The sequence below is a fragment of the Ovis aries genome, chromosome 19 (genome assembly GCF_016772045.2).
Source record: "Ovis aries strain OAR_USU_Benz2616 breed Rambouillet chromosome 19, ARS-UI_Ramb_v3.0, whole genome shotgun sequence".
Lineage (NCBI taxonomy): Eukaryota > Metazoa > Chordata > Mammalia > Artiodactyla > Bovidae > Ovis > Ovis aries.
In genome coordinates this window covers 16450725-16474522 of record NC_056072.1, presented here as the reverse complement: position 1 = coordinate 16474522, position 23798 = coordinate 16450725, and the positions used below count along the sequence as shown (strand labels likewise).

General features: G+C 40.6%; 2 protein-coding genes across 2 annotated transcripts; one reads left to right on the top strand and one right to left on the bottom strand.

The window, feature by feature from the left end:
- Window positions 1-24: 24 nt before the first annotated feature.
- KIAA1143 (KIAA1143 ortholog) lies at window positions 25-9520 on the top strand. The gene is made up of 3 exons (XM_004018266.5): window positions 25-180; window positions 4189-4333; window positions 7578-9520. Exons 1-3 carry the CDS (start codon window positions 73-75, stop codon window positions 7793-7795), a joined length of 471 nt encoding a protein of 156 aa, XP_004018315.1. The 5' UTR covers window positions 25-72; the 3' UTR covers window positions 7796-9520.
- Window positions 9521-16142: 6622 nt separating this feature from the next.
- Window positions 16143-22854, bottom strand: ZNF501 (zinc finger protein 501). Its single transcript, XM_042236554.2, has one exon. The coding sequence runs from the start codon at window positions 18531-18533 to the stop codon at window positions 17715-17717; it is 819 nt and encodes a 272-aa protein (XP_042092488.1). The 5' UTR covers window positions 18534-22854; the 3' UTR covers window positions 16143-17714.
- Window positions 22855-23798: the final 944 nt, after the last annotated feature.

Below are 23798 nucleotides of genomic sequence, written 5' to 3'. Positions count from 1 at the left end.
TCACGAGTAGGCGCCGCCGCCTCTGTACATCCTCCAGGCGGCCGGGGAGGACTGTTTTCCCCCAGAGCAGCTATGAGCAAGCGGAACCAGGTGTCCTATGTGCGGCCAGCCGAGCCGGCCTTCCTGGCCCGCTTCAAGGAACGGGTCGGCTACAAGGAAGGGCCCACCGTAGAAACCAAGGTGAGCCCGGGCCTATCTGGTTACTGCAGAAACGCGGCCGGCTCCGCTACTTTCGGCTTCTGCCTTGGAGGCCAAATACTGACGGGTCCCGCCTCCCACCCATGCTGGGCCTTCAGTCCGAAGGTCATCGGACCCCAAGCTGCTCCTCTTCAAACAACTACAGCCTCTTGCCCCGAGAAAGCTGTTGGTCGTTTTCACAGTGTTGCTGTATTCTGAAAATGACTTGACGCAGGTAAAGCGCCCCATCCTTGGTAGATAGTACTTTAGGAACGATCATTTTTCTGTTTCTTCATTTTCACTTGCTCATTCCAAAACCTGTAGTTAACACTGTAGGTAATAGTGTCGTCCCCCTGGGTTGGGAAGATCCCCTGGAGAAGGAAATGGCAACCCACTCCAGTACTCTTGCCTGGAAAATGCCATGGATGGAAGAGCTTGGTGGGCTACAGTTCATGGGGTTGCAAAGAATTGGACACAACTGAGCGACTTCACTTTCTTTCTTTTTAATATCCTCTGACCTGCCTCTTGAGAAATCTGTATGCAGGTCAGGAAGCAACAGTTAGAACTGGACATGGAACAACAGACTGGTTTCAAATAGGAAAAGGAGTACATCAAGGCTGTATGTTGTCACCCTGCTTATTTAACTTATGTGCAGAGTACATCATGAGAAACGCTGGGCTGGAAGAAACACAAGCTGGAATCAAGATTGCTGGGAGAAATATCAATAACCTCAGATATGCCGATGATACCACCCTTATGGCAGAAAGTGAAGAGGAACTAAAAAGCCTCTTGATGAACATGAAAGAGGAGAGTGAAAAAGTTGGCTTAAAGCTCAACATTCAGAAAACGAAGATCATGGCATCCGGTCCCATCACTTCATGGGAAATAGATGGGGAAACAGTGTCAGACTTTATTTTGGGGGGCTCCAAAATGACTGCAGATGGGGATTGCAGCCATGAAATGAAAAGACGCTTACTCCGTGGAAGAAAAGTTATGACCAACCTAGATAGCATATTCAAAAGCAGAGACATTACTTTGCCGACTAAAGTCCGTCTAGTCAAGGCTATGGTTTTTCCTGTGGTCATGTATGGATGTGAGAGTTGGACTGTGAAGAAGGCTGAGCGCCGAAAAATTGATGCTTTTGAACTGTGGTGTTGTAGAAGACTCTTGAGAGTCCCTTGGACTGCAAGGAGATCCAACCAATCCATTCTGAAGGAGATCAGCCCTGGGATTTCTTTAGAAGGAATGATTCTAAAGCTGAAACTCCAGTACTTTGGCCACCTCACGCGAAGAGTTGACTCATTGGAAAAGACTCTGATGCTGGGAGGGATTAGGGGCAGGAGGAGAAGGGGACAACAGAGGAAGAGATGGCTGGATGGCATCACTGACTCGATGGACATTAGTTTGAGTGAACTCCGGGAGTTGGTGATGGACAGGGAGGCCTGGCGTGCTGTGATTCATGGGGTCACAAAGAGTCGGACACAACTGAGCAACTGAAATGAACTGAACTGAAGCCTCGAATCTAGAACATCTTTAAGAATGTCTTAGATATACTTCTGTCCTTTGTTCTTACAAAAAAAAAAAAAGATGGAAAGCAAATACTTTTCATATCCTAGATCTGAATAGGATCATGAGAGTCAATTTCTGTGCCCTCCCAAGCTCCTTCCTGAACTGATTCACATCAAAACCTGCCCTATCTCTTCTAATAGAAAGAGACATGCCCTTATGCTTAAGACATGTGTGGAGAAATAATTTATTTAGCACTTTATCTAGCATTTGCAGTAAGACCCACTCCCTTGTCACCTAGTAGAACCCAAGATTGACTCAAGTGCAGTTAGTCCAGTGAGTATGTGTTAACCCCAGGCACTGGGCCAGACTCTGAAAGGACAAAGAGATGGATTTCCAGAATGCTATGTTCTTTAATTTTTAAATATTTATTTGACTGCATTAGGTCTTAACTGTGGGACGCAGGATCTTTGTTGTGGGATGCTAGCTTCTCTCTAGTTGTGGTTCTGAGCTCCAGGGTGCGCAGGCTCAGTAATTGTCTCTAGTGGGCTTAGTTGCCCTGCATGGCATGTGGGATCTTAGTTCCCAGACTAGGGATTGAACCCACATCCCCTTTGTTGGAAGGCAGATTCTTAACCACTGGACCACTAGGGAACTCCCTGCCATGTACTTAAACAGCTTCCTGCCTGCCTTATTGCAACCTTCATGGGTCACCATCTCAGTGAAGCCCTTTGAACCTCCCCCTCAATAGTTACTCCTCTGTTCTCTTCACTCTATCCATATCTTATCTGTAGTACTTATCATTCTGCATTGCAGCTGCTTGCTCTCCTGTATCACTCTATCCATATCTTATCTGTAGTACTTATCATTCTGCATTGCAGCTGCTTGCTCTCCTGTATATCTCCATCAGTAAATCTAATTCTTTTAAGTATCTTAATCCATCTTTATTTTCCTAGTACAGTGTCTGTGACCTCAACTAGTGTGTGAGAAGTTACAATGGTTAGATGACTGTGCTTATCATCCTGTTGGTCATTCATCGTGTTGGTCAGTGTTTCTTGTCTCTGCTGTTTGCCAGGCTCTGTGCCTTTAGATACAGAGAAGAAACACATACTGTGTTGCCTAGTAGAGTCAGGAAAACATTGATGACACGGTGTGGTACATGCCACCTGTGAGCTATAGACTATATGAAAAGAACAGGTGGGATCTCAAAAGCACTGCTGAAGGATTTGAGTCTAGAAGGCAGATTGATTAGGAGTTGGCCAGGGTCAGTGGGGCCTTCTAGGCCCTGGGAATTTACGCAGTGACAGGGGAGGCAGAGGAGCTAATATGTTCAGGGATCTGCAAAACTCAAACCTGCCTGGAGCCCAGAGGCCATGAGCATGGCAAGAAGATAAGACTGTGCTTATAGCTGTGGTTATTGACTCAGGCCAGATCCTGCAGGGCTTTGATGCCCTGTTTGGGGGACAAGGAAGGCTCTGTGAGAAGTGGACTAATCAGCTGTTTGAATACTGTGTGTGGAGTGTGCAAGCCTTGAAACCTAGCATTTCCATTCAGGGAATTCCATGTATAAGTTTGGAAAAGTGAACAAAAACATGCAAAAATTTTATCGTAGTAGAAAAAACTACAAACAACCAAAATTTTTGCTTACAAAGAACTGATGAAATAAACCATGAGATAACCATATATAGAGTTAAATAATAGTAATTTTTAAAAATAGGTGATGCCATATGTATCTCAGGGTTTTGTGCAAAGCGTTTTGTTTTTTCTTTGAATAAAAAAGTTGGGCAAGTGGAGCTTTTATGGTGTCTGATATTTTTCTTAAAAATCTCAATTAGCCAAATGTTACCATGTGTTACTTGTGTAAAGTGAGTACATGGTTTCTGTTACATTATTCTCTGTACTTTTTTATGTTTGGGAATTTTAATAATTTAAAAAGAAAAAAGAAATCAAGTTATATAGTAGTATGTTTAGCGTCCTGTTTGTATACAAAATGTTTTCTATACCTCCACATTTTTATACACTTAGAACAGCTGATGGGATACCCACCAAACAAGCTGCTGGGAGGGAAGAAAGATAAGCAGAGAAGGAGGACCTTTTACTTGCTGTTTCCTGTACTTTGGTGGTGTATTTTTGTTTGTTATGCTTTGAGAAGAGATGGAAGTGAAAAGGGTTGATGAAGAGCAGCAAGAACTGGTGCAGTCCAGCACTTCCCTGAGTAGACTGGGCATGGAACAGAGGGCCCCTGACATCAGGAACTGCAGGTTGGGGTCCTGCTGGGATGGAAACTGGTTCCCCTGGATAGGCACCCCAGAATAACTGGCAGGTGGACCTCTTCCCTACTCTGGCGAGGTTAGATTCTTAAGAGTTAACTTGAAAATTGACTGCCGAACACATTTAGTCAATAAGGTTACTCTTCTCACTCTACTGATTACAGTTTCTCACAGACAGTGGTTGTATTTAGTTCAGGGTCAGAACTAAATTTGTTGTGTTTGTGTTTTTTCCTAGAGAATCCAGCCTCAGCTCCCAGAAGAAGATGGTGATCACAGTGACAAAGAAGATGAACAGCCCCAAGTGGTGGTTTTAAAAAAGGGAGATCTGTCAGCTGAAGAAGTCATGAAAATTAAGGCGGAAATAAAGGCTGCCAAAGCAGGTATGTCTGAAAGTAAGCTGGTTTTCCCACCAATTTAACGTTAGGTATGAAATCATTTTATATAATGGTATGGTATGTTTGATATTTGTCCCGGCAATCTTGATTCCAGCTTGTGCTTCTTCCAGCCCAGCGTTTCTCATGATGTACTCTGCATATAAGTTAAATAAGCAGGGTGACAACATACAGCCTTGATGTACTCCTTTTCCTATTTGGAACCAGTCTGTTCTATGTCCAGTTCTAACTGTTGCTTCCTGACCTGCATACAGGTTTCTCAAGAGGCAGGTCAGGTGGTCTGGTATTCCCATCTCTTTCAGAATTTTCCACAGTTTATTGTGATCCACACAGTCAAAGGCTTTGGCATAGTCAATAAAGCAGAAATAGATGTTTTTCTGGAACTCTCTTGCTTTTTCGATGATCCAGTGGTTGTTGGGAATTTGATCTCTGGTTCTCCTGCCTTTTCTAAAACCAGCTTGAACATCTGGAAGTTCACGGTTCACATATTGCTGAAGCCTGGCTTAGAGAATTTTGAGCATTACTTTACTAGCATGTGAGCACATGAGTGCAATTGTGCAGTAGTTTGAGCATTCTTTGGCATTGCCTTTCTTTGGGATTGGAATGAAAACTGACCTTTTCCAGTCCTGTGGCCACTGCTGAGTTTTCCAAATTTGCTGGCATATTGAGTGCAGCACTTTCACAGCATCATCTTTCAGGATTTGAAATAGCTCAACTGGAATTCCGTCACCTCCACTAGCTTTGTTCATAGTGATGCTTTCTAAGGCCCTCTTGACTTCGCATTACATGATGTCTGGCTCTAGGTGAGTGATCACACCATCGTGATTATCTGGGTTGTGAAGCTCTTTTTTGTACAGTTCTACTGTGTATTCTTGCCACCTCTTCTTAATATCGTCTGCTTCTGTTAGATCCATACCATTTCTGTCCTTTATTGAGCCCATCTTTGCATGAAATGTTCCCTTGGTATCTCTAATTTTCTTAAAGAGATCTCTAGTCTTTCCCATTCTGTTGTTTTCCTCTATTTCTTTGCATTGATCGCTGAGGAAGGCTTTCTTATCTCTCTTTTTTTGCATTTGTTTTCCATGAGGATGGTCTCCTGTCTCCTGTACAATGTCACGAACCTCTGTCCATAGTTCTGTCTATCAGATCTAGTCCCTTAAGTCTGTTTCTCACTTCTACTGTATAATCATAAGGGATTTGATTTAGGTCATACCTGAATGGTCAATGGTTTTCCCTACTTTCTTCAATTTAAGTGTGAATTTGGCAATAAGGAGTTCATGATCTGAGCCACAGTCAGCTCCCGGTCTTGTTTTTGCTGACTGTATAGAGCTTTTCCATCTTTGGCTGCAAAGAATATAATCAATCTGATTTCGTTGTTGACCGTCTGGTGATGTCCATGTGTAGAGTCTTCTCTTGTGTTGTTGGAAGAGGGTGTTTGCTATGACCAGTGCGTTCTCTTGGCAAAACTCTATTATCCTTTGCCTTGCTTCATTCCGTACTCCAAGGCCAAATTTGCCTGTTACTCCAGGTGTTTCTTGACTTCCTACTTTTGCATTTCAGTCCCCTATAATGAAAAGGACATCTTTCTGGGGTGTTAGTTCTAAAAGGTCTTATAGGTCTTCATAGAACCGTTCAACTTCAGCTTCTTCCAAGCATAGGCTTGGATTACCATGATATTGAATGCTTTGCCTTGGAAATGAACAGAGATCATTCTGTCGTTTTTGAGATTGCATCCAAGTACTGCATTTTGGACCTTTTTGCTGACCATGATGGCTACTCCATTTCTTCTAAGGGATTCCTGCCCACAGTAGTAGACATAATGGTCATCTGAGTTAAATTCACCCATTCCAGTCCATTTTAGTTCGCTGATTCCTAGAACGTCGACCTTCACTCTTGCCATCTCCTGTTTATTTGCCTTGATTCATGGACCTGACATTCCAGTTTCCTATGCAGTGTTGCTCTTTACAACATCGGACCTTGCTTCTATCACCAGTCACATCCACAACTGAGTATTGTTTTTGCTTTGGCTCCATCCCTTCATTCTTTCTGGAGTTATTTCTCCACTGATCTCCAGTAGCATGTTGGGCACCTACTTACCCAGGGAGTTCCTTTCTCAGTATCCTATCATTTTGCCTTTTCATACTGTTCATGGGGTTCTCAAGGCAAGAATACTGAAGTGGTTTGCTGACCACTTCAGCAAGGAGGTTGAGGGCAGAATGAGAGGGATTGAGGGCAGAATGAGAAGGGGACGACAGAGGATGAGATGGCTGGATGGCATCACTGACTCGATGGACATGAGTCTGAGTGAACTCCAGGAGTTAGTGATGGACAGGGAGGCCTGGTGTTTTGCGATTCATGGGGTCGCAAAGAGTCAGACATGAATGAGCGACTGAACTGAACTGATGGTATGTTTGAAGGAGATAGTCCTAGTTCAAATTTCATTTACCAGATTTGTGACTCTGAACAAGTTTTTTCACCTCTCAGTCTCAGTTACCTCATCAGTAAAATGGGGGGACAATAATTGTACCCACCTTCCTGGTTTGTTAAAAGGATTAAATGCAAATTTAAGTAAAAACATCCTGTTTTTTTTTTTTTTTTAAATAGCTGGTTAGGTTTACACACTAGTCAACAGAGGTCTATTTAGTGCCTGAAGTGTGGTATGCTATATAGCATTTTATTCATTATTTGTAAGTTTTTATTACATTGCTTTCGGAGGAGAAGTTTCAAACAATCACTTTTCAGAATACTTAAAAATACAGCATGATTATGTATAACCAGCAAGGACCTACTGTATAGCACAGTATTATCCGCCCAATGGTATGTGGCAGCCTGGATGAGAGGGGAGTTTGGTAGAGAATGGAAACATGTATATGTATGCCTGAGTCATTCTGAAACTATCACAATATTGTTAATCAGCTGTACTCCAATATAAAATAAAAAGTTTAAAATATGTGTGTGTGTGTGTGTGTGTGTGTGTGTGTGTGTATCTCCTGATTGTTTTGAATTGTGGACTGCCAGTATTACAGTATACTTCAGTAAATGAGTTTTTATTAGGTTTTTTATTAAGTGACTGCATGTCTTGTGGGTACATAGCTAGAGGGAGCAGAGAACAGGCTGAATTTACTCAAGAACATCCATAAATACAGTATGAGATTTTCTTGCCATCTGACTCTCCAATAAAGTCAAAAATAATGAGAGAAAGAAAGTGTTTTAACTTTGTTTTTTGGTGCAGATGAAGAGCCAGCTTCAGCTGATGGAAGAATTATGTATCGAAAACCAGTCAAGCGTTCCTCAGATGAAAAATATGCAGGTTTATCAGCAAGCTCAAAAAAGAAAAAAACAAAAGAAGAAGATGAAAGAAATAAGCAGGACTCAGTTGAAAAGAGCTCACGAAAGCAGATCAAAAACAGTAGCCTCCTTTCTTTTGACAATGAAGATGAAAATGAATAAATACATATTATGGACTTCTTTAAGAATATATGGGATTTTTAAAAAATAACATCTTTTTTCCTATTATAAAGTAATATAAGTTCATTGAAGAAAATTTAGAAAATTCAGAAAACATTCAGCAAGATAAAAACTGTATCTATCCATTAATACCCTTTTGACCTGAACTGCTAATTCTCTAACATTAACTACCACTAACATTTCCTGATGTTTGATGTGTGTGTATGTAAATTATATTTTTGTAACCAAATTTTTACTGTATTCTGTATGTTCTCTATCCTGCTTCTCACTTGACATTGTACATGAGCATTTTTCCAGGTCAGTAAAATTCAAAATCCTGACACTAATAACTACAGAGGATTTTGTAATTAAACAGCTCCCATGTTTTATCATCCTCTTCAGCAGAACCTCACTTTGGATGAGGGAAATCATCGTGGGCCTAGTTACCAATACTTCCCCAGCTCCTGCTAAGGACAGCCTTGTGACAGCTCCGATAAATTAAGAGATACAAGTAGATCTTGAGCAAGGATCTAATACAGGGACCATGATACAAGTTCGGATCTACTGTATCACATGGTGACTATAGTTGTTACATGATTTTTAAAAAAGGTACAAGTGGAAATCTGCTTCCTGTATATCTGATACAAAAGGACAGATTTGGCAAGCATGAACGGTTGTCCTCTCTCCATCCTGCCTGGAGCACAAACAGGCAACCAAGAAGTTCCAGAACCATTTGGGGGCATGAAAAAGACAGCCACTTGTTCCGGCTGGTACACTGGACAGACTCCAGGAGCTTGGATCTTGATGGCATGCCTGGAGGATCTGCTGTACCAGCCTTGGACTTACTGATCCATGAGGATAAACACCTCCATAGTTAAACTTCAGTCGGGTTTCTGTGACATGCAGCCTAATGATACAATGGTAGAATGTGTATGTATAGAAACCTCCAAGTGTATTTCTGATGATTTCCTTAGAATGAGTTGCTAGAAACAGAATTACTAGATCAAAGTATTTGAATATTTCTAAAGCTTTTGATGCTTTCAAATTGCTTTCTAGGTAGGTTTTACCATTTTATTCATACCACCTACAAGAACCCACATCACCTCATCTCTGATAACAGTGTACCACCATTGGACTAGCACCTTTACATTTTTATCAATTTGATGTATTGAAAATGGTGTTTAATAGTCCTATTTAACCAGCATTTTCTTTGACTGACCAGGGAAGCTCAACTGTTTTTCATGTTACCTAAAAATTTTCCTCATTACAGCAAGTCCACCACAACCAGAGACTTGTCAAGATCCCATTCTTCACCAGCCAGGAATTAGGATTTTCAGAGGTTCCATGTACGAATTTGGTGCTACATCTGTCTTTCAGTCATTTTAAGACCTAATGTAAAGAGTCTCAAAAGTGATTCAAGTGAGTGGGCTTGCAAGTCTTGAAATAGGCTCTGTAAGTTACACAGACTAGTCCCAAAGCCATTCTGCAGTGCTATCTTTAATGTGTACCCAACTTGTTATATAAACCAGGGTTTTTCTAGTCTGTATCATTGCTATATCTATTCTTGTACCAACACCCCACTGCTTTAATCACTGTAAATTTTAATATGTCTTAGGATCTACAGGTAGGAGTCTTGAGGACAGGGACCTTGTCTTACTTATCTCTGTATCTTCAGTACCCAGAACAGTACCCAACATATTAAGAGCAAAATAAATACAGTGAGAATGACTTTCTCTAATATTTTAATAGGCCAGTGATTCTCAAAGTATAGATCCTGGACAAGCAGCATCAGCACCTCTGGGAACCTAAAGATGCAAATTTGTATGCCTTGCCTGAGAACCAGAAATTTAAGGTGTAGGGCCCAGCATTCTCTGTAACAAGCCCACTTGAAGGTTCTGATGCTCACTCAAATTTGAGAAATACTGATAAAGCCTATAGTAAGGGAGATGAAGCCAAAAATTTAAACAAGTAACATGGAAGACTGGTTAAAAGATCTTAAATTTAAAAATGTACCATGCTGATGAAGCCCTGACTGTAGGCGATACTTCTGACAGTGTGAGTGGTGCCAGCCAGGAAGCACATCTGACAAAAGCCCACGATCAAGGCAGAGTGGCAGGTGAGAGATGCTGAGCAGCCTTCACAGCACTGTTTCATCTCTGTAAACTGCTTTCTAAGGACAGTGGGTCCTGTTAACTGCAGAATCTAGTTTTCTGAGAAAGATGAGAGTTTGGGGCCAGAGGGGAGAGGATAATCCTTCCCCCTACACCAGCCGCAGAGTGCCTCCTTGCTTCTCATGAATGGACCATATGTACAGGTTAGACAATTAGGCCAATAATGTGATCCCAAGGCTGAGGCAGGAATCATATTAATAAAAAGACAAGCCTGGGAACTTCCCTGGTGGTCCAGTGGCTAAGCCTCCACACTCCCAATGCAAGGGACTGAAGTTCAATCCCTGGTCAGGGAACTGGAACCTACTTGCTGCAACTAAGACTTTGCATGCTGCAACTAAGACTCAGTGCATCCAAGTTAACAAAAGCATGGAACGTCTGTGCCCCAAAGTAAGGCGGTCCTCAGAGAGTAATGGGGGTATGTCAAAAGGACGGAAGGAGAAGAGAAGGGATAGGTCTTCCTTGCAAAAGAATCCTAATTAATCAGTGTAGGAGGAATGATGGAAATAGAAAAATCACAGGTCTTCCTGGTGGACCAGTGGTTAAGACTCCAGTTTCAATGCGGGGACACTGGTTTGATCCCTTGTTGGGGAACTAAAATCCTATGTGCCGTGTGGTGTGGCCACCAAAAATGAAAAAAATTGGCAAATTCCACAGTAATAAGTTCCAGTGGGCTGAATGGCAACCTCCAAAGAGTTTGGTCCTAATTCCTCGGAACCTGGGAATGTTACCTTATGTGGTAAAGTTTTTGCAGGTATGATTAATGTTCTCAAGAGAATCCTGGATTATCTGGGCAGGCTCTGAAAACCATCACACATCTCTTTACAAGAGAGAGGCAGACAGATTTAGACATAGACAAGAAACTACAAAGAGAGGCTGCGAATGCTCACAGCCACCAGGAGCTGTAAGACGACGACGCCCCCTGAAGTCTTCAGAGAGACAGCAGACCTGCCAACACTGACTTCAGCCTAACAAAACTGATTTCAAACTTCTGACTTCTAGAACTCTTAAGAGAACACATTTCTGTTCTTCTAAGCCACTGAGTTTGTGACAGTTTGTTACAGTGGCCATGGGAAACTAACACGTGGTGTTGGCAAGATTCATCAAAAGATATCAAAATTAGGGACTTCCCTGGTGGTCTGGTAGTTAAGACTATGCTTCTACTGCAGGGGGCTCAGGTTCGATTCCTGTTCAGGGAACTAAGATCCAATATGCCACATGTCACAGCCAAGAAAAAAAAAAAGGAAATTAGTGGCCAGAAATATGCTGAAAAACGATATTTGCATAGTATCAAAGTATAGTTCCACCAGAGACTGATTAATTACAAAAGGAAAACTAGTCACCGTGGAGAACCAGGCAGGTGCCACATTATCTAAATGATCATATAACATCACCAGTATACTGACATCATGACTTCCTGACATGATGAACTGAGAAGGGCATATCACTTTCCAAAAGCCAGGAAGATCCCCCTAGGACCTTCCTGATGCCCTTTTCAAAGATGGAGCTCAAGTCTAATACCGAAGAGACCCAAATCCTAACAGCTGACAAAGCACAGAATGTCAGTACAGACACCAGAGCTTCTCTGCCAGTGTCAGTGCAAAGATGCCAGCTTATACTTTCTTCTTGGAGAAGGAAATGGCAACCCACTCCAGTACTCTTGCCTGGAAAATTCCATGGATGGAGGAGCCTGGTAGGCTACAGTCCAAGGGGGGGGGCGCAAAGAGTCGAACACAACTGAGCGACTTCACTTTCTTTCTTTCTATAGTTTCTTTTGGAGAAGGAAATGGCAACCCACTCCAGTGTTCTTGCCTGGAGAATCCCATGGACGAAGGGGCCTGGTGGGCTGCGGTCTATGGGGTTGCAAAGAGTTGGACACAACTAAGCAACTAACACACACACACACACAGTTTCTTCTGAAGAAGTCCTTTATTCTGAGATAGGTTTCTTATCTCTGGTGTTTCTTCTATGAAACAATGTTTATAATAAATGGTAGGTTAATTTAATATGCTTACTCTTCAAATTAAAAGGCCAATAAATCTGTATCAGCTTCCAAAAAATATTTTGAAGTTTATGGCCGAGGAAAGCCAAACATCAAGGCCAGCTGTTTGATAGACTATTCCATAGTAACAGAAATGTTTTATATCATAGCTTAGCTTTGCTTAGCCACAGGTCCATTGAGCACTTGGAATGTGGCTAGAATGAGAAACTTAACTTTTCCTTCTGTTAATTTTAATTAGGTTAAATAGTCACATATAGGAAATTCCCTGGTGGTCCAGTGGTTAAGATTCAGCACTTTCACTACCAAGGGCTGGGGTTCAATCCCTGATCAGGGAACTAAAATCCTATAAGCCAAAGTATTCACATGTAATTAGCGGCCACTGTATTGGACAGTACAGTTTTAGGTATTACTGGGGTAGACAGGAATTTTTAACTCATTAGGAGTCCTGCAGCTCATGAGGAAGTCTCTCCCACTTTGTAAAGGTCAGAGATGTTTTTATATTTAACAACAAACAGTGCAAAATGCAATTATATCTGTGTGGCTCAAGATAACCAGGCCCATACAGTCAAATCAGGCAGCAGGCTCCCGTTTCTGTGACCCTTTCCCCAGTCCTGGGCCCTGTCTGTCCAGAGATTGTTGCTTTCAGAGCCTCACACTGCTATGGAAACAGTCTCTTCACTGTATCTACTCTCACCAACCTACTGCTTCTCCCGAGACATACATGAGGTCTTTCAGACAAGCGAAAGGCTAGACAGAAGGCATCTGTCCAAGTCTCAGGTTAGGAACTCTCCACTGCCCCACAATCATTCTAGGCTAATGGGAGCCCCAAGTTTAACACGATTTAGGCATGTGTGGTCCCAGAACCTGGCACAGAAGGACCATTTAGTTATCATCATTGATTTGAATGTTTCCTTAGAGACTGGCAACAGTGACAGCACAGTCCTGGTCCCAGGAGCTGCTGGGGGAGAGCTGAACAACTTCGTCAGCTGCAGGATGGGACCTGAACTTTGTATCCATGTAGCTGATTCCCCAAATTCTCCAAGTCTAGTCATACCTTCTTGTGCTACTCATCCCATCACAGCCTTCATTCTCTCCAGAGCCCGATCCTTCTGAACCTGCAGTGTCAGGTCTGAGAACACAAACTGTCTGTCCTACCACCTTGACAGTGAGTCGTTCCCAGCCTTCTCCTCCCTACACCAATCCAGCCATGCACAGCTACACTCCTCCCCTCCTACCTGGTGCCCTGAGTAGACGGTAGCAGAGAGTCAGTTTTCCCATTGCCCCTACCTCTCCTTGGGTCAACAAGTCAAGCCAGGTCTCTGGTGTAACTGAGACAGTATTGTCTACCTCCTGGAGACAGTTTCTATAAACTTGTATGCAACAGAAGCTGGACATCCCATTAAAAATGAGGAAACATCCTGAACAGATACCTCACCAAAGAAGCTATACAGACGGCAAGTAGGCATAGAAAGATGCTCCACCTTGTATGTTATCGAAACACAAAACAATGAGCTATCACTACCCACATATTAAAATTACTCAAATCCAGAGCACTGACAACACCAAGTGCTAACAAAAATGTGGAACAGTAGGAACTCTCATTCATTGCTGGTGGGAAATGCAACATGGTTTAGCCACTTTGGAAGACAGTTTGGCCCTTTCTTACAAAACTAAACATGATCCAGCAATTACACCCCAGGGTATGTACCCAAAGAACTTGAAAACTTATGTCCACACACAGAACTGAACACAGGTGTTCATTGCAGCTATAACTGCCAAACCTTGAAAACAATCAAGATATACTTGAGTAGGTGAATGGATAAACTGTGGTACATCCAGACAATGGAATGTTATTCAGCACTAAAAAGAAATGAGCTGTCAAGCCATGAAAAGACATGGAGAAAATTAAGTGCATATTACTGAGTGAAAATAACTAATTCAAAAATTACAAAACCATACAATTCCAACTACATGACATTCTAAAAAAAGCAAAACTATAAAGACAATAAAAAGATAAGTGGTTGCCAGGGGTGGGGAGGATGTGGGGATAAATAGGTGGAGCACAGAAGACTTCTAGGGCAGTGAAACTATTCTGTATGAAACAATAATGGTGCATACATGTCATTATATGTTTATCCAAACCCTTAGGATGCATGACTCTTAAGAACCCTTATGTGCAGAGAAAGGAGAACCCTCCTATACTGTGGGTGGGAATGTAAATTGGTACAGCCACCATGAAGAACAGTATGGAGGTTTCTCAAAACTCTAAAAATAGAGTTGCCATATGATCCAGCAGTTCCACTCCAGACAAAACTATAATTCGGAAAGATACACACATCCCTGTGTTCATAGAAAAAACGTAATAGCCAAGACGTGGAAACAACCTAAATGTCCAAAAAGAGATGAATGGATAAAGAAGATGCGGTACACGTAGACAATGGGATTTTACTCAGTCATAAAAGAGGACAAAGTGACGCCATTTGCAGCAGCAGGGATGAATCTGGGGACTGCTACGCTGAGTGAAGTGAGACAGAGAAAGATAAGTATCGTATGATATCATTTATATGTGGGATCCAATAGAAAATGATTCAAATGAACTTATTTACAAAACAGAAACAAATAGAGAACAGACTTGCGGTTGCGGTGGGGTTGGGGAGGGAAGGGGAGGGTTCGATTGGGAGTTTGGGGCTATCAGATTCAAACTATTATATATAGAATGGATAAACAACAAGATCCTACTGCACAACACGGGGAAATATATTCACTATCTTGTGATAAGCCATAATGGAAAAGAATGTGTATATTCATATGTGTTGTTTTTGTTATTTAGTCACAAGGTCATGTCCGACTCTTCTGTGTCCCCTGGACTGTAACCCACCAGACTCCTCTGTCCATGTAATTTCCCAGGCAAGAATATTGGAGTGGGTTACCATTTCCCTCTCCAGAGGATCTTCCCAACCCAGGGATCAAACCCAAGTCTCTCGCATTGGCAGGTGGATTCTTTATAACTGAGCCACCTGGGAAGCCCATACATATGTGTATATACGTTTACACACACACACATACACACACACATATGTGGCCTTCCCAGGTGGAAATGGTCACCCACTCCAATATTCTTGCCTGGGAAATCACATGGACAGAGGAGCCTGGTGGATTACAGTCCAGGGGACACAGAAGAGTTGGACGTGACTGAGTGACTGAGCACATATGTACATATATATCTGAATCATTTTGCTGTACACCAGAAACTAACACAACATTGTAAGTCAACTATACTTTAATTTTTTTTTTGAGTCAACCCTAACTTAAAACTATGAGCTTTTAGTTCATGGTATGTCGGTTCATGACTGTAACGACTGTATCACCCAGATGCAGGACACTGAGAATGGGGAGATTTTACATGTGTGGGAACTCCATGTATTTTCTACTCAGTCTTGCTGTGAACCCAAAACTGTTCTTTAAAAGTCTGTTTTTGGGACTTCCCGGGCGGTCCAGTGGTTAAGACTCCGCCTTCCAATGCAGGGGGTGAGGGTTTGATCCCTGGCAGGGAGTTAAGATTCCACATGCCTCAGGGCCAAAATAAATAAATAAATAAAAGTCTGTTTTCAGGGACGTGTCTGGTGGTCTAATGGGCAAGACTCCGTGGCTGGGAATCCATGCCTCTACTGCAGGGGCATGAGTTTGACCCTTGGTTGGGGAACTAAGAATCTGCATACAGCATGGTACAGCCAAAAGAAAAAAAAAAAAAGGCCTGTTTCCAAAAAAGGAGGAAAACATATTTCTTTGCTTATAGTCATCTATCTCTGGAAGGAAAACAAGGAACTGATAATATTGGTTATCTGGAGTGGCTGGCAAAAAGGCTTTTCACTGTTTACTTTTGTACTTTTAAAACGTTAAACCATAAGCTTGTATCATCCAGTCAAAAAAATTAATGAAATTTAAAAAATTAAATCCTAAGGCAATAACTTAAAATGATGAAAAAGCTTTATATACAAACATGTTTCACCAGTGAATTAATAATATTACTAACAAGAGAACATACCATGTGTCAGGCAATGCACTAAGTGGACAAGTGGATTTATAAGAAAAAAAAAATGGCATTAATTTAAATATCAAACAAGAGAAACAAGTCAGTAAATAATGAATAATTCAGTAAAATGTTAGGCAGCCATTGAAACAAGGTTTATAGGAAGTCTTTAATAGTATGTCTAAATCCTTATGTTAAATCAATAGCAAGATATAACACAATTATCATAGTTACTTTTTTTTTCTTGCCATGCAGCTTGTGGGATCCTAGTTCCCTGTCCAGGGATTGAACCTGGACCCACAGCAGTGGACATGCAGAGACCTAACCACTGGATCACTAGGGAATCCCCCAGTTACTTTTTTTTAATGAAAGAAAGAAAAACTAAGCAGAGAAGAAAGGCTAGAATAAATATACTAAAATAACTATTTTAGTATATTTATTTGATAAAAGCATATAATTTTAATTTTCCACTCTTATAATTGTGTTTCAATAAGTACACACTACTGTAAGTTAAAAAAAAAAACCCTTTTTTTCCTTTAATGGTTTTCACAATTTTGGCATCTCACATAATGGAAATGTTCAGTGATGGAAAATTACCTGCGAGTTTGGTACCATAAAAACCAGGATCTAGACTGAAATTCAACTCTGACATTGCCTATTTGACTTCAAGGAAATCAAGTTCCTTTCTATTTTTTCTTGACTCTGGAATTTGGAAAACAGCTCCTGCTTTTCTTACAAGGGTACATTTTAGTGTCAGATATGCTTGTTTACATTGAGCAGCTTATTAGCATTATATGAGGCACAATCAAAAGTGTCCTTTGATTTCTTTGCTTCTATTGAGCTTTACGAAGCCATTCATTGTTGTGAGGCACTCCCATCCACATATCTCTGTATCTCCAGTATTCTTGCCTGGAGAATCCCACGGACAGAGGAGACTGGCAGGCTACAGTCCACAGGTTTGCGAAGCAAACTTAGCACAGCATACAATGGATCTAAAAATCTACATAAAGCTCTTTAGAGTACCCAAAATGTTCACTCAAATCCCAGTAATTTCTTCCTTCTCTGATCAAATTTGAATTTTTTTCAAGGAGAAACTGGTCTGAAATGTGTTCTCCTATTTAAATCTTCACATCATAGCATAAACAGCCTTCTGTAGATTAAGTATGAAATCACAGTCCAATTACAAGAATATTCTTTAGAAAAAATACATTATGGAACCAAAAGAAAAAAAGATGTTGAACTTTGTTTTCAATAACAATATTGACTTCTGGAACATCTATCAATCATTCAAAATCAACTAACAGCAGCTCGTTATTATATACGAGTCATTTTATTCTCAAGATAACCGTAATAAGTATCATCATAATTTTTTAGGGGGGATGGGAAAAACTGAGGCTCAGACAGGTAAGGTTAGATAGATACCCATTAAGTGGCAGAGAAGCCCTCATAGTCAAGACTCTGTAGGTCTATTTTATTAACTTTTAGGACACAATTGCCTCTTGTGCAACACACAAAATATTCATCCCAGCCAAAGACTGAATCCTAATCTCCTAAGAATTTTGAAAAAAAAATTGTTTTCATATTTCACCCTAGTTGTATCTCGAGTTTATTCTCCAGCATGAAGCCTCTGATGTCGCCCAAGTGCTAAGCTAGTGCTGAATCCTAATCTAAGAATTAAAAAAAAAAATTGTTTTCATATTTCACCCTGGTTGTATCTCAAGTTTATTCTCCAGCATGAAGCCTCTGATGTTGCACAAGTGCTGAGCTGTGCCTGAAGGATTTCCCACAGTCAGCACACTCATAAGGTTTCTCTCCAATGTGAATTCTGTAATGTTCACTAAGGTGTGCTTGCTTGCGGAAGGTTTTTTCACACTCACTACACTTATAAATATGTTTCTCTCCAGTGTGAGTCCTCTCATGTTCAACAAGGGAAGAGTTCTGAGTGAAAGCTTTACCACATTTGGTACATGTATAGGGCTTCTCTCCTGAGTGGATCCTCCAATGCTGCATGAGGCATGTGCTCTGATTAAAGCCTTTCCCACAGTCATTACACTTATAAGGTCTATCTCCAGAATGACTTCTCTGATGACGAGTAAGGCATATACTCTGACTGAAGGCTTTGCCACACTCACTACATTTATAGGGTTTCTCTCCAGTGTGAACTCGCAGGTGTTTAATAAGGGATGGACTCTGACAAAAGGCTTTGCCACACTCACTGCATTTATATGGTTTTTCCCCAGTATGAATTCTCAGATGCTGGATGAGGACTGCTTTTGTTTGAAAAGCTTTCTCACATTCATTACATTTATAAGGTTTCTCTCCTGTATGAATCTTAAGATGTTGAGTAAGATTTGACTGTTTACGGAAGCAAGTTCCACATTCAGTACATACATAGGGCTTCTCTCCTGTGTGAATCCTCTGATGCTGGGTAAGAGGTGGTCTCTGAGTAAAACACTTTCCACATTCACTACATTCTGAAGGTTTCTTCTGCCTGTTAAATCGCTGATGTTTCATATGCAGTGAAATCTGGCTGGAACTCATGCTGTCTGTAACAATAAAAGGACATCTGTCTGATAGGCTCCAGTTTATAAGAAATGTTCTGTCAAATTCATAATATTTACAAGGAACTTTCTCAAAGATGATTATCTTTAGAGTAACACTGCTCTCCTATAAAAGGTCTGTGTGCACGTGGTGTCCTCCCAGTCATTGCTCACAATTTCCCTTCCTAGTTCTTGTTCAGCATGCATCTTCAGCTTCGAATGCAAACCTCTGATGACCAGGATCTCTGATCTTCCGCATCTTTTCAAGTCATTTAACACTGCACCATCAGGCTTGGTTTTCTCACCTGAAAAAAATTCGCAAAGGAAAATATCCTACGTGCAGATCAGAGGACCTGCATTGTAGAGCCCTGATTTTTATCCTCTTGTCAATAACAGAGGGAGATTACAATGATGGGGGGAAAAGATTAGAATAGGTGATTGGCAGAAAGAGATTAAGTAATGACAGGTCTTAGGAAATCTATAAACTTCCCTATTGTGATTTATTCTGAAACACACAAATACTAAAACCTGATCCAGTAATTTAGGATTATCCAGACTGATAAATAGAATAATAAGATACTAATCTTGGGTAACTTAAGTGTTGGGGAAAATTACTACTCAGTCTCTAGTCCTCAAAAAAATGGGTGAAAAGTAATGATGTTTCCTTCAGTTGCCTATAAGTAGTATCTTCACAGACTAGTAATAAGTGAAGAGCTTCTCTGTCAAGATTTCAAAGATGATCCAGGCTTTAACGTTTGCTAGGTCCATCTCACCAATCCTTCCCTATTCACTCACCTTGATAGTGTCTCTTTGGACCTCTCTCTCTCCAAAACATTCAGCATCCATTGCTCTCCCCCTACATACAACTGGGAAATCTCACAGGTTTGGAAACTAGAGCTCTGCTCAATGAAAGAAAATAATATGCCACTGTTTTGTTTACAGAAAAATAAGATAGAGGTGGTCCTTAAGGAAGAAGACCCTACTGGATAGTAACTTCACTACAGCCAGGATCTGGCCCTCACCTTTGAAGCCAAAAAAATTCTTCATTATCTGACAGGTACTAATCAAATTCACAAGGAGAATGATGTAGCAAACACAAAGTCACTTTACTAGTTTACAGTGAAAATTTTTTATGCTTAACATCCAGCTGGTTAATACATTCTCCCCACTATAGAAAAACTGTATGACAACCAAATTGTTGTCATCAGGACACACCTCAGGAAGCACAGAAACGGAGAAAGAGTGGACTACTTAGACAATCTTAACAGCATCAAACTTTGGTGCACTCATAAAGCTGCACAGAATCAGAGAACAAATATTGAGGCACCCCACCATCAGAGCATTCTCTTCTCTAGATGGTCTGGAGACACAAACACATTCTTATTTCCTGAGGTCACCTTCTATGTTAATTATACAAGTTACACATGAATGTATCTTCACTTTAAAATATTGTAATAACATGAAGGTATATAGGATAAAACTGTAATTTGTATAACCATCACCACCCCACTCTACCATAACAAACCCATCTCCTTCCCAGAGATAATTTGAAGTATATACTTTCAGTCTTTTTTTCTACATATTTTTTACACATATATAGCATTTGATTTTTTTACATAAATAAAATTGTTCTATAGATGCTGCTATACAATTTGATGCTTTTTTTCACTAAGGAATATGTCTGTGAGATCATTTCATGTTGATACATACAGATCTACTGGGGCTGAGAGTCAACTGATATACACTGGTATATCTGCACAAATGGTTTACAGTCATAATCTCCAATATATACAAACAGATCACGCAGTTCTATGTCAAAAAAATAAAAAAATAGGCAGAAGATCTAAATAGACATTTCTTCAAAGAATTACAGATGGACAAAAAGTATATGAAAAGATCTCAACATCACTAATTAGAGAAATGCAAATCAAAACTACAGTGAGGAATAGCCTCACATTGGTCAGAACGGTCATAATCGAAATACAAACAATTAATGTTGGAGAGGGTGTGGAGAAAAGGGTGCCCTCCTATACTGTTGGTGAGAATGGAAATTGGTAACAGCCACTATGAAGAACAGTAGGGAAGTTTCTTAAAAAAACTAAATGTAGCCCTATCATATGATCCAGCAATCTCACTCTGGGGTATATCCAGAGAAAGCCATAATCAGAAAAGGTACATACACTTCAATGTTCACTGCAGCACAATTTACTATAGCCAAGACATGGAAGCAACCTAAATGTCCATCAGCAGAGGAAAGGATAAAGAAGATATGATACACATATACAATGGAATATTACTCAGTCCTAAAGGAGAACAAAATAATTACTTTTACAGTAACATGTTTGGACTTAAAGATGAACTAAGTGAAGTAAAGTAGACAGAGAAAGACAAATACCATATGATATCTCTCATATGTGGACTCTAATTTTTAAAAACGATACAAATGAACTCATTTACAAAACAGAAACAGACTTACAGATTTTGAAAACAAATGTATGGTTATCAAAAGGGAAACGTGGGCAGAAGGGATAAATCAGGAGCTTGGAATTAACATACACACACTACTATTTATAAGATTGATAACCAACAAAGACCTACTCTACAGCACAGGGAACTCTATTCCGTATTCTTTGATAACCTATATGAGGAAAGAATCTGAAAAAGATTGAATATATGTATATGTATAACTGATCACTTTGCTGTACACCTGAAATTAACATAACATTGTGAGTCAACTCACAATGTTTATAATACAATAAAATTTTTTTAATAGTTTATGGTCAGAGACTGATCTGATTGGGCAGTCTTGTACCACAATGTTTGTTAATAAAGTGACTATTTTGTGTGAATTTATCTTTATCTGCTGTATAAACTTCCATTATGAACATACTAAACACAAAAATAAACTCTTAAGTGGTTCACATAGCTAAATAGAAAACCAAAACTCTAAGCACATCTTTATTTCCTCTAATTTTATTGTCCCCAAATAAAAATCATTTTGTTTTCTTAATTATATAGAATGAAACATATCATAAAAAGTGATTAGGCCAAAAATGAAATTACTTGAACTCCTACCATCCAGAAGAAACTGTTGATATTTTTCTTCTAAGATCTCTCAGTGCACACATAGACACATATGTATACATGTATTATGTGTACATATTAGACTAGAATGAATTCTTTGGGAAATAAATAGTCATATCTATTCACAGAGTTCCCATTACCTAAAAATCCAGTTCACCTAGTACTATTCTTACTGAGTGTAACGGATACCCAGGCTCCACATTGCCTTCTAATGGCCAATAACACTGGTGTGATTACTCTAGCTCTTGTTCCAGACAAGGCCAGGAACTCATTGCATATCCTCTAGGGAAACATTTAATTCACCTTTACAATGGGTCTTCCAATAATTTACTATCAGTTTCTTTTTATTTACTTATTTGGCTGTGCCAGATCTTAGCTTTAGCGTGTGGGATCTTGAGCTGTGGCATGGAAACTCTTAGTTGCACTATGTGGGATCTACTTCCTTGACCAGGGATGGAACCTGGGCCTCCTGCATTGGGAACGAAGTGTCTTAGCCACTGGACCAACCGGGGATGTCCTTACTATCAGTTTCTGACCACTACACGATTAGACCATCATACTTAGCAGTTCAGTGAGTGGTTTCAGGGTGTTCCACCTGACTTCGGTTTAAGTATCCATGATAAGAAATTACTGCACACTCTGATCTATCCTGTAACCAATTACCCCAGAGCCTTCTTTCACAGCAAGCCACTCTCTGATTTGAGTAAGAGAGCCCCATTTCTGGAGAGTTCTGTGTTTGGTCTGCAAGGTCTAGGTTCAGTGGTCACTTGGTGGTTGCCACCTTAAGTCTGCCTAATGGTGGCCCATAACACTCCCATAACAACCCATCCGGGGCTCTAGTTAGATTTCACTTGCCCAGAGACAAGCTGTTAGGAACGCAAGCAATACCGGTTTGTCTCCTGGACACACTTCCCATGAGGAGGAGTAGGAATCTGAGGTGCAGAGGGAAGAGAAAGACTACCCATAAACTGTTAGTTTACTTTACTTCCTTCATACTGTAGATTCAGGGGAATTCAGGGATAGCCCATCCATACCCAAATGACTATTTTAAGTCTAAATGAAAGCATGTCGTTCTCCTGGGAGAGTATCACTAATGACGAAAAGTCAGGGAGAGGTGACGATGCACCAAAAAAGAGGGCTGGTGCTCTTAAGGACCAAGCATCCTGGGGTAAAATTTCTCCACCAGGAATAAGATTGGAGCCCACCAACACCCCCTCAACCATACACACACTCCAAACCTAAAGGAGAAGCCACTGATTTCAAAAATCAAAGACTGTGGGGCAATAGTGAAAGGCAATGAGACAAGCACTAGACTGAATCAAAATGTCTGGGTTCTAGTCTCTGCTCTTCCACTATCTCATTCGGTAACCTGAAGCAAGTCACTCAACTTCAATTGTGATTTCATTTTTTTTTTTAATCTGTGAAAAAATAATATTTAAAGCTTCCTCTAGTACCAACATTTTGTGATCCTTTGACTCCAAAGATAGATGGGGAAAAAGCAGAAATCTCAAATCAAGCCCTTTCACTCCCTCTTTGATTGAAGCTGGTTATTCATTTATATGAAAAGTACTAAGTGAGCAGCCACTATTTGTTAAGCAGTGAGATGGCCTCTTGTTAAGAATAAGCTGAGGGACTTCTCTGGTAGTCCAGTGGTTAAGACTCTGGGCTTCCATAGCAGGGAGCATGGGTCTGATTCCTGCTCAGGGAACAAAGATCCTGCATGCTGCCTGGCATGGCCAAAATAAATAAATAGGCTAAGTGTGATAGGGCCCACATGGGGTCTCATTAATAAGATAGCTCGTTATGTCAACCTAGAAAACAGATAATAAATCAGGTGATCTGTGAGACTGACCAAATTGCCCAAATGGCATCCTGTTATCTCACTAGTGTCTATCTTCTCAAAGCTGCAAGAACACCAGATTCCAGACCTCTGGCTACATGACCATCCCTTCAGAGAATTTTTCACTGGTGGAGTATAAGAAGGACTCCATCAGAAAGGGAGAATGCTGGTTCTCCTTAAGAGCCAGTCATCCTCTCTTTTCCCTCTAATAAATCTCTTTTTCTTGCCTGACTGCCCGGCTCGCTTCTTTTTCTCTGCGCTTGCCTTACAAAGTGAACAACAGGACAACACCTCAGTCTCACAATCATAGGCTGATGAATTTCAGGAAAATAAGACAGTCTT